Source organism: Mus caroli, chromosome X, assembly GCF_900094665.2.
Source record: "Mus caroli chromosome X, CAROLI_EIJ_v1.1, whole genome shotgun sequence".
Classification (NCBI taxonomy): Eukaryota; Metazoa; Chordata; class Mammalia; order Rodentia; family Muridae; genus Mus; species Mus caroli.
In genome coordinates, this window is record NC_034589.1 from 105,957,232 (window position 1) to 105,969,701 (window position 12,470).

The following is a 12,470-nucleotide window of genomic DNA, read 5'->3' on the forward strand; positions in this document are numbered from 1 at the left end:
CCAGGGCCAAAAAGTGGGAATGGGTGGGTAGGGGAGTGGTGGGGAGGGTATGGGGGACTTTTGGGATAGCATTGGAAATGTAATTGAGGAAAATACGTAATAAAAAAAAAAAGTTAGACTCCAAAAATCCGAATAATCCAATTTTTTAAAAAAATGGGATACAGAGCTAAACAGAGATTTCTCAACAGAGGAATCTTGGATGGTTGAGAAGCACCTAAAAAAAATCATGGAAATGCACTTTATTCTCCTGCAGAGAATCCAGGTTCAGATTCAGCACCCACATGATGGTTCACAACCATCTGTAGCTTTTTATTATAGTTCCAACTGATCTGACTCTCTCTGCTAGTCTCTGTAGGCACCAGGTATGCACATGGTTTACACACACGCACACACACACACACACACACACACACACACACACACACACACACACACAGGAGAAAATATTCGTATAGAAAAATAAAAATAATAAATTTGTGAAAATTGTGAAAAAAATAAAACTGGAGTAAGTACAAATGATGTTTGACTCTCCATTATTTCAGTCATTATTGTTAGTTTTTACCAGATTGAAGAAAATCATTATTTTCTTATTATCACTTGTGCAGCAGATGTTTACAAGACTCCAAAATCTTTACAACATAAATTAGTCACTCAAGATTGTATCCAGGGAGGTTTCTCCTTAGCAACTAAGTTTTGGTTTCTATTTTGTTATAATACACAATAAAGTATAAGTATAGTCTGACTTGAATTAGTATAATATATTCTCAAAGAATATATACAGCAACTAATTCCAAGCTGGTGAAATGCTATCATTAACAATCATCTCAGATGACAGCATTTCTAATTCGTTGTTCATTTGAATATTATATCTCATGAAAATGAGTAATGCTGAACAACTGTTGGGCTCATTTCTAAGGATCAGTTATCAGTCACAATTAAATATTCATGACTTGATAATAACTTCATCCATTTAATTAATGAACCTGAATGATTTTTAATTTCTTGAAAGGAGTTTGGATAGTTGTTTTTAAAATGTTGTGAAAACACACTGGTATAATTCTTCAATGTTTAGATGAAATTTGAATGTGAGTGTTAGACTACTAAAGTAAGACATGTTTAAGAACTTACTAAATTTGGTAAGTATTGAACTGGTTGATCTTACCTGTTCATGTATTTGGCTTGGCCCGCCATGACAGAGTTCATGCCCAATATTTGAATCATTTTCTGTTATACACTGGATTTGATGGCTAGAATGGGACTGCTGACAATGTGGAGAGTGGATGATCTGGGGTTGCTGGATGACATGATGATGGCATTGAATTTGAGGACAACATTCCTAAAACATATATACATGTCAAAAAATAGCCATCTAAAACCAATTATTACAAATCAAGAAAAGATTGGAAACAAATTTGAAAGCCACAACTAAATAATTAGGTATAGAATTTGTAATTTTAACTAATGATAATTTTAATTTAACCAGTAAGTAGAAATTATTAGAATTTGTTTTTATTTAATCAGTAGCTATGGCCATCAAAATACTTACTCAAATAAGCTATAAAATTTCATGTCCTAATTAAATTGATATTTTAGTTGTACTTAAATCTAAAATTATTATGAATATTTTAAGCTTTCTTTTATGACTCAATAGGCACTCTACTATCTAATTATATAATAATTCTATGATGCTGAAGGTTTAAAAGAATTTAAAATTAGGAAAAAATACAATTCAGTGATTTTCAATAGGAAGTATGTTTGTATCCCTATTGGGGAGGCAATGAACTCATGCTTATGAAACTTGAGAAGAGACTATTTTAAAACCATTGAGAATCATTGATTGGTGCTTTTGATCTAGGAAATGTAAGCCCTTACTCTAATTCTACCAGATACCTTTATTCAAATACTGCTTTTATTGAGTTTCTGTGTGGAGTAAATGAATTGCCTGTAGGAACTGTGCGTTACTATTATTATAACATTGATGCCACCATAAACTTTAATTTTATTGTCATTTATCTCACTAAATTTGAACATTAGTACCCTCCCAAAAAACGACAAGTCAAATTATGTACTTCTAATGACAAAATAAATAATGACAAAACTGTGAGTGGAATTCATGATTTGTTCCTCAGAATCTAAGGGTATAAAGGTCACTTATATTGACTGCAGGAAAATCTGAAATTTGCTTTTAAACCCAATCTATTTTAGCTGCTTGTTTATGTCATTATGTTTTCCTGAACAATACAGGAAGGAACTAATATTTGCATATATCCATTGGGAGGGCTTCAGGCATACTTGAACATTTCTATAGTATGCTGTTATTATTCTGCTTTGAAAAGAGACAGCTAATAAAAGCCTGCTTTCAAAGAAAAAGCACTCAAGTTTTATTCATAATGTTATATTCACTCACATATAGTCAGGTTTGAAAGTATAAATTCAGTGTAAATTTTCTTTTTGACTGTAAAAAGTTGACTTATTGAAAAGTAATGTAATACAAGCATTTAGATACTTAGATGCAATAATTTTCAAACTATGTCAGATGAAAACAATACTGAATTGCAGAACAATGAATACAGCATCACCCCTCTGGTTTAACATGTAAAGTAATCTATATACATATATTATATATACACATATGTTTATGTATATATACATATATGTCCTTTTATATGAATAGAGTGATAAACTTTCAAGAGTGGCTATCTGCAAAAAGAAACTAGATGCATGACGGCCCAGATAGAGAAGCCAATTACCATTAATATTATTTGTATTGTTTTCAATATTCTTTTTATAGTTAGAAAAATTTTAATCTATATGAATTACATTTTATGTGCATAGAATATTTTGAAATAAAGAAAAATATATGAAGAGGCCATGTTATGAATAAAAACTGCCTCTGTAGATATATAAAGGCCACAGAATCAGTTCTTGGCATTCCTTTCTCTAGACTGTTTAAGTATGACTCATTTTACAAGTGTGATAGCACTGAGATCTTTACAGTTTAGAAAACTAACCATATGCTTTAATCAACTTTGCTACAAATTAACAGATAAATATATTATCTGTTCTTTTATGTTATAAAATGTCACCATGTTGTGATGGGATATTAAAAAGAATTGTATTTACTATTTTTAGTCTTGACACTAAGGTGGAATCCAGATCTTCATCTACAAAAGTGCCTACCCCTGAGTTATAGCTCCAGTTCTGATACTCAAGTACTGAAATCATTGTTTTAAAGGAAAATATTCATATTGTAATCATACTTTGAAGCATAGCATAATTTAAATGTAAATGTACAGAATATTAACCACTAATGATCTCTCATGAGTTATTCCTTTAAATAGAGGGGAAAAAGAATAATATAAACTACAAGTAGTTTGAAAGTATAGTTAACTTACTACTGTACCAACTTTTTACTACAGAGGCCTCTTTTTTTTTCTTGGACAAGTGCCAGTACATTGTTTTGATTAGACCTTGGCTTTATCTAACATGCTATGGTATAGCCCCTATCACTGAGGAAATAACAAAACAAAAAATTATGCTTTGTTCCTTGGTACAGGCAATTATACTTTGGACAGCACACATGGTAGTTATAAAACTCCCAAATGATTAAAATCATTAGTGGGGGGAAAAAAGGTAGCACAAATAAATACTAATGTCAACAGTAAGCAAAAGCCGTGTTCTTAAAAACATATCTTAATATTTTAAGCTGTATGGGTGGTAAGGCAATCAATGTTATAGAGAACATTGTATTCTAGAGGCTATAAAGTGGAAAAACTATTCATTCTTATTAAAACAGACACTTCAGCCAGGCACTGGTGGCACACGCCTTTGATCCCAGCACTTGGGAGGCAGAGGCAGGCAGATTTCTGAGTTCAAGGCCAGCCTGGTCTACAGAGTGAGTTCTAGGACAGCCAGGACAACACAGAGAAAACCTATCTCGAAAGACGACAAACAAACAAACAAACAAACAAGAAAAAAAAACCCAGAAACTTGAAAGCAGCATTAAATAATGTACCCCAAATTCTCCCATGCTACTTAAAAAGTGTAAAACATTACTTTTGATATCCTGGTTGAATAAATATAAATATAAATCAACAGCTTTAGAAACTATTATTTGGAACATCAAAAACAACCAGTGATTTTTTTTTTTCTACTTGATAGCATGTTGGGTTGTTCTTTGAAAACTGTTTAATCTACCAGGTCTTTAGACACTATTCAGCATAACAGGGAAACCAAAAGGGAGACATTTTGATGTTATCATTCTGAAAATTTATGTCATTTCACTTTTACTAGGCATCAAATAAGGAATATTTGATACATAGCATGTTATTTCCTACAAGTCTACTAACAATTGCCAATAAGTGCTTATAAAAATAGAGCATGTTCTCATGCCAAGAAGTTTTGAAACAAAATCCAATACATTTTCAGTGTGTTTTATTTACATGTGAGAAAGATAATTTTATTTTCCAGACTGATTTTATAATATTTCACTGCCTATTATGTCCTGAATTGTTACCCATACTCCAAATTTATGGTGGCGTTCTAAGTTCCAGAAATATAGCATCTGCTTTAAAAAAAATATGGTCTTTTCAGATAGAATCCATTTAGAGTAAGGTTACTAGGATGAGATCCAATCCAATATGAGCAATGTCCTCATAAAAATGAGAGATTTTACATTGAGACAGCCATGCAGAGAGGGATGCTGCTGTAAAGATGCTCATGTAGGGTGCCATGTCATAAGAAGGGGTTTGGAATGTGATTATGCAATCAAAAATGCCTGAGGGTGCCACAAGCTAAATAAACTAAGAATGAAAAGGTTTCTTTCCTGACAGTTCCAGAAGGATGATGGTCCTGTTGCACACTGGAGTTTTCAATTTCTGCTTTTTAGAATTGAGAGACAATAAAATTCTTTCACTTTAAACCACCTAATTCAAGTATGACTTAAAGCTTCAGCTTCCTATATCCTTCAGAATATTTTACTTACCTGTTAATACATAGTACTAATTTAAATCTGAGCATCTTAAAATAATTTAGATAACATTTTGGGCTTTTATTTTTGTAAACTAGTTTTTAAAGCTATATTATATACTTCTAACATATAACATGTATATCATATATATATACATATACATATATAAAAGAAAACATATACTATATATAAGGTTAATTTTCTACCATTACCTTGTTATGTGACTTCAGATTCATTTTCAGTAAAATGAGCTTCGTAATAAAATATAAAAATATTAAGGATAGTATGGGGGACCATAGACAAGATGCCATACTATAACTCACAGTAGTCTTGCCTGGTACTTGATAATTAAGTACAATTTCAATTCTATTAAAATATTCATAATTCAAGATTTATATTTATAAAACAAGTTTTAAAATAAATATTACTTACCTGATCTGTGTTTAGCTTCTCCACTTTTCTTATTGTTTTTTCATAAATTACATTGTTTCCTGGGAAGAATTGACTTCCTCTTAGGAAAGGAGACAATGGTTCCTAGTAAGAGATTAAATAATATGTTTTCATTTGAAAAGTGTTGTTTCCATAGGCTCTCCAACAAATACATGGTATCTACTAGGCTCTGATGTAGTAACAGATTTTAGGAAGATAATGGAAGAATTCATTAATAAGTTTCTTCCAAGAGGAAGAAAGAATTTTAAAAAATAGTCTGTCAATGAGAACAATTTGAATTCCTCCTATTTTTACTGGTTCTCCAGGGAAGATCTGAAGGAAGTAGGAAATATAGTATTCATTTTTCTGGGTGAGAAATGGGGGCGAAGTATAAAGTAGATTGGGCTTAAGTTGTTGTAACCCCATTGGCTCTAAGACAGGACACAAGTAAAATGTCTGTCTTCTAAGGTAGTCTTGCATAAAATTGTCAGATTTTAAACTGGGGTCACAGGCAGGTTTCTTTCTATGTAAAGAAATTATTAGAGAACTTTAGAATAAATAGAATTCATTCTGAACCATAGAATTTACTAAACCATAAAGTGGGTAGAACTGCATTGAACTATTTTTTCTAGGACTCAAATTTGCATGTCATTGAAGTGTACAATCCCTATTTGTGATGATAATCAAGACTAAGATTCTCAGTACAACATATGTTTTGAGTACTGAGAACAGGGCAGAAACTTTAAGAGCCACTGTATCTCTATATAATCAACTAAATTGCTATAATATTAGCCAAGTACTTAGAAGATATCAGTCAATGAAATAAAGGCCTGTGATGTGTCTTAGATTGAAAGACTAATGAAAAAAATCAGACAAGGAGTTCAATGTAAATGTAACATAAATCACATTATTTTTCCCCATTATTTTCTTTCATTTTGAGAAAGGGTCTTGCTGTAGCCCTCCCTGGCTGCCTCAGAACTCATTAGCTCTTGCTGGCCTTGCATTCAGGTGTCTGCCTACTTTTGCTTCCAAGTACTAGGGCATTAAAGATGAGTGCAACCATGTCCAGTTTTTCCTTCTGATTTTCATTTGAGTCATGAGGTTGTTTTGTTCATTGATTTGCCACAAAATAAAAAATGTGTAAATGTATTTTTAGTGTATGTAGAGTAGATAAAACTGCTAGTATATGGAAAATATTGTTGATTGGAAAATATTGTAATTATTCTCAGTTCTTAAAGCAACTGACCTAAAAGACTGTTATGAAGGGAAGAAATTCTTTAGCTTAAGTCTGCAGACCCAGATTTCTCAATGAACAGATTAGAAAAAGTTCTGGTTAGTAATCACACAATAGCTCAAAATGTGAGTGAAGACAGAAAACAAACAAACAAACAAACACCCCAAGAACTAGGGAAGTCTTTCAAAGTTTTAGAATCAAGATAGAAAAATACCATAAAAATCAGAGAGAGAAAATTCCAGCAAGTTAGTAAGAAACTGAACACAACAATACTTGAAACATCAGTGTATAAGAACTACAAAGTAGATTGGATTTTAGCTGCTATGAATACATTGAATCTGACTTCAAATAATCAGTGGAAGCAGGCCAAGTATAAAAGGAAGGTATGGTGTCGTGAAACAAAAGATGCAAGTCTTTCTCCATCCATATGAAGTGGATTCATGTAAGGAATTAACCTTCTCTGAACCTCAGTGTGCTTATCACACACAAGGATAGGATACACGGTATCCTGATCAAGCAAAAAAATTTAAGGTACCATTAATTTTGTACATTTATTTTTAATATGTAGTATCATAATATGTAATATATTAAAATGCTTTCGGGAAAACGTATAATATTTCTAGGCTATCAATTTTAATTATACAATATAGACTGTTTTGAAGGCAAAGAAATTATTGGCCCTAATTCCATAGTAGATGAACAGATTATTGAATGAAAGGGGATGGTAGTTACTCTGATCTTGATGATTTAGAATTTTCTAAAAAATAAAAATGAATTTATGAAAATATAAGATTTTCTTCTGTGTGAAATGCAATTCATTTTTAATCTGTCTATTACAAGTGTTTTCAAGACTTAACATGGCAATAAAAACTAATTTAAATTTAGACTATTATTTTACCAAATTTATAAGAAGGTAAAAATATTCCTATGAATAATTACTGTAGAAAAACAAATCAGCTTACTAACTGTAACCAAGCATTTTAGAGTTCTTAGTGTGTGAGGAGCTCAACAGTTTCACTGCTTCAGTCTCTACATTTGATTCGCTGCCAAATCCACCCTAAAAATTAGCAGGTGTTTTCCAAACGGTTGATGTTATAACTTTAATTGTTACTTTCAAAACCTCTGGCAGTAGTTCTCACATTTAACAAAGTATATAATTCCCAGCATCTATTGCAATGTTCCCAGGCCACAAGCTATAATAGAGAAACATTTTTTGAAACCAAAACAAAAATTTGTTGATTACAAGTTCAAGTTATTCCGTTTCAAGCATCACCTCCAAGCTGTATGATCACACCTGGATTAATCAAGTTCCACAACTGTGGTTCTAAAGCCTTGTATTTTCCACAGCCCCTGACCTGGTGCTCACCCAGTCCCTTTCCTTCCAGATCTCACTACCTTTCTCCACACTGCAAAAACTACTTTTTGGTTTCCGTTCCTTCCAGCTCTTCAAAGACGAATCCATACCTTTATTTTCTATGCATATCTGAAATTTTACCCTGTTTTCTCCTTCAGAATCTTATCTCATTTGTCTCTTTTCTTCTCCATTACTGATTCATTCTATCTACAAATCTTCCAGGCTCCTTAAGATCCAGTTTTCTCCTCCAGTGATACCTTCCTTCTTACCTTTGACCACTATCCTTTTCAGAAATGCATCCCCCACTTATTTCCTCTGCTTCCTTTTGAGAAGTCTACCCATCAACTTCCTGTATCTGGATTTTGCTCCCACAAGCATATTTAAACTGTTGTTTGAAATATCACTGTGACTTTCTTAACTGTCAAAGCTCTTGCATTCCTGTTCTCTTTGGCTTTATGTTAATTTCATATGGTTAGTCAATACTTTCCTCTATTTGCTCTATTTCTATTTTTAGAACCTTCTCTCAGAAGACATTTTCTTGCAGGGGATCTGTCTTTCTGTTCACTTGAAATAGATATTTTCCTTAACCTTCTCCATTACCTCACAGCAATCCGACTCCTGCCTTTATCCTTGGTGATAAAATTTAGATACCAACCCTCTTACTTCTATCTAAAATGTGACCTTTAGTAATGTCATTTTAAATATCTACTAGTACTCTCTCTATTATGTACCTCAGATCCCACTAGCTCAAGCAAACCTTACAGTATTTCCCTTTAATAAACTTATTCCACATCTCTTCTTAATCTTTTCTTGCAGGCCACCATAACCCCAGCCTCCTTAGCCAGTAAGTTTTAAATTTTGTTAAAACTATTCCCAAATTAGCTGTCAGAAAAGAAAAGAATTTGTGAAAACCTGAACAAAGCACCACATATTTGAATTTAAATTTCCTTATAAGTGTAATGATTCTAACATCATGTAAATTGTACTAATACACTATATGTCAAAACAAATCTTTCCTTGATTTTCCACACACAGCAAATGTGCTATCTCTAGTCAAATTGCTGTGTGGTGGTTTTAATGTGAATGTCCCCTAGGTTCATATGTTTTAATACTTGGTCCCCACTACTGGTACTATTTGAGAAAGATTAGGAGATGTGACCTTATTAGAGGAGGTATGTCACTGTGGATGGGCCACACTATTCCCTGTTAGCTCTCTCTCTCTGTCTCTCTGTCTCTGTCTTCTCCCTGACTCTGTCCTTGTTCCTCTCCTTCTCTCCTCCTCTCCCTTCTTCTCCCTCTCTCTCTTCCTCTCCCCTCCCTCCCTCACCACCCTCTCTCTCTGCCTAGTGCTTGTGGATAAGTTATAAATTCTCAGCTATTGTTCCACTGCCATAACTGCTTGTCTGTTGCCAAGCTTCCTGCCTTGATGGCTATGGACTCACCCTCTGGAACTATATGCCACCAAACTAATCTCATTCTTTTACCATTGCCTTGGTAATAATTTCTATCATGACAATAGAAAAGTAACTAAAACAGGAGTTGGTACCAGGAGTAGGCTATTGCTGTGACATACCTAACTATGGAATCTGTTGTGTTTATTTAGTTATTTATTAATTTAGTTTTGTCTGTTGCTTTGGGAGGAAAATGGAAAACTTTGAGACTTTGGACTGGAAAAGCAGTTGAATTCTTTAAGTGGAGCTTAATAATCCATCCTAGTAGGATGCTGAAAACAATAGGGTTCAGAGCAATTCAGACTGTGGAGGCCCAGATTAACTGGTTTCAGAGGTGAACAGTGTTAGGAACTAGGCAAAGAGTTATTCTTGGCATATTTTAGCAATGAATGTGGCTGCTTTTTCCCTTTGTGCTAAGAGTGTGCCTGAGGCTAACTAAAGTGTTTCAGACTAGTTTAGTTGGCAGAGAAGATTTTGATACAGCCTAGTACTGACTATGTCATGTGGTTATGAATGATCTCTCCTGTGCAGATCTAACGTGATAAAGAGAAAAGGTAAAAAGAGAGAGAGAGAGAGAGAGAGAGAGAGAGAGAGAGAGAAAGAAAAAGAGCACTAGAAAATTTAGTTTTGGAGCCTTAGTTTGTGATGAGAGATATGGAGAAATATAATAAAAGCAGTGATATCTGCAGGGTGAGAGCCCACCCAGTTATAAGCTTTCAGCTACTGCTCCAGGACCATGACTGCCTGCCTGCTCCCATGCCTCCTACCACGTTGTTGGTCATGGACTCACACTCTGAAACTATATGAAATGCCCCAAGTAAATGTTTTCTTTTATATATCACCTAGGTCAAGGTATTTTGTCACTACAACAGAAAACTAAGACACTTTGCATTTGTCTACTAGTGACTGTCACCCACCCAACCATGTATTTTACCATGTAATTTTCACAGCTAAATATCGCCGTACCTTTACTTCACACTCTAAAAAATGTAAGCGTCTTTGGTTTAGGAAACATGCCTTATTTCCTTCTTCCTATTTTAAGGCTCTAAAGCAGTGGCCCGCAACCTGTGGATTGTGACCCCTGCTGAGGTTGGTCTTATGTGTATTCAGATGCTTAGTTCTGTAGGCCAAGATCAGGTTACAGTCTAGACATGGACATTGTATTGACTAATGTGCTGTAAAAAATGCTCCCCAGTAATCTCTGATTGGGTTTCAAAAAAAAGTTAGAGTCTGTGACTGGGAAGGGGAGAGAGGAAGGTAGAACTTTAGATCCAGTAGGCAGTCTCAGGTACGGACCAGGAGAAGAAGTTTGGCATGAGAGAAGCTCGCTCTGAGGACACACATGGAACAGAACAAAACTCAGTTGGCAAGTTTCATGGAGTCTATGGCTGGAATGTAGGTTAGAAAGCTCAGAATCTGCCCAGTTTAGGCTTGGAGTATATTATTAAAAATACCAGGTTTCTGTGATTTTTATTTGGGAGGTATGACTAAAAAAAGGTGTAGCAACCCTCCCCCCCCCAAATTACTACTATAGACCTGTACAGGGGTCACCTAAGAATATCAGAAAACACATACTTCCAATGGTCTTGGAAACAGAGACGCTGCTCCTCCATTCATCTCGAGGAGGCTTTGCTCACATGCAGATAAACCCAAATATGAGTACCCAGAACTATATTAAAGGTCACAGCAGTAGGAAGGTTGGGAACCGCTACTATAGAGTATTTTCTCCACATTAGGAGCATTACAATGAGAAACTTAATGAAATTGATAAATATCAGCTGGATTTCATCCCCCTAATGAAATGAGTGTGTTTTCTTCATTTTTTTTTGAAAAGTAAACCAGCATTCATAAATCTTTGTAGTACAAAGACACATCGAGAATAAAGAAAATTAGGAACAACTTCAAATAAAAGCCTGAATAGAGATAGGAGGAATCATAATTAGAGAAGTGGCTCAAGATCAGTATAATTCCAAAGAGAAGTAAAGCTTAGCAAAGCTAGGAAGTGAAAGAGGGTGAGGTTACAATTTAAGAGCTTCAACTTACTGTAAACATTGCAATTAAACTAAGTCTTCTGCCTGAGAGATTTAAAAGTACACAATACAAAAGAAATACACTTAAAATAAGAATATATATATATATATATATATATATATATATATATAGTGTTAAAGCTATTTTGCAAAACCAGTTAGGTTATTTTTGTTTACAAAGCATGTGGCTTGAAATTTGTTTTATTGCTCAATAAAGGACAGAGTTTGAATCTTTAAAGGAGTATTTTTCTTCATTCTTCTGTTAGATGTTCCTGAGAAAATGTTTGTAGTTCAAAATAGCCCGAGATAATGAGTTCTTAGAGAAGCAAGCCCAGTGTTATTAATATGTCCTTACTTATACACATACTTCTAATTTTGCTGCCTTTGTAAACAACATGGTGTATAAGCAAATTTGTAGCTACATAATTTATCTGGTAATCAGTTAAGGTCCATTGTGCGTTGTCCTTAATTTGCTACTTCTTATTCTGCAGTATTCAAATCTATCTACATTGTCACTTTGTAGCTCCGTGTTCCTGCAGCACTTAAGAATTTAAGTGTTCTCAAGACTAAAGAAAGTATGTTTTAAAGAATGTGAGTTCCAGGCTGGGGAGATGGCTCACTTGATAAAGCACTTACTGTGTAAACATAAAAACCAGAGTATGGATGCCTGGCATTCAGTAAAAATCTGGCCCTGTTATCAGATCTGTAATCTCAGCCCTGAGGAAGTAAAAACAAATAGATCCCCAGAGCTCACTGACCAGGCTGGCTCCAGAGCTCACTGACCAGACAGGTTAGTCTTAAACAGGAGCTCAGGTTCAGTAAGAAGCTTTGTCTCAAAAAATCAGGCAAATAGAGGTTGAAGAAGACACCTGATGTTAACTTGCGTATATGGATACACATAAACACACATATACAAGGATTTATACCTGTGTAAATATAAGGACAACTATATGGGTAAGAAAGCAGAAGATGAGATATATGTAAATACAAATCATACAAGAAA

At 34.1% G+C, this 12,470-nt stretch overlaps 1 protein-coding gene across 1 annotated transcript in view; it reads right to left on the bottom strand.

Moving 5' to 3' along the window:
- Positions 1–12,470, bottom strand: part of Pof1b (POF1B actin binding protein) — a 60,247-nt gene that overhangs the window by 26,751 nt on the left and 21,026 nt on the right. The window contains exons 5-6 of the mRNA XM_021153727.1: positions 5,402–5,503; positions 1,163–1,336 (exon numbers count right to left, since the gene is read on the bottom strand). Of these exons, the coding sequence (XP_021009386.1) occupies positions 1,163–1,336; positions 5,402–5,503 (276 nt within the window). The remainder of the gene's footprint in view (positions 1–1,162; positions 1,337–5,401; positions 5,504–12,470) is intronic.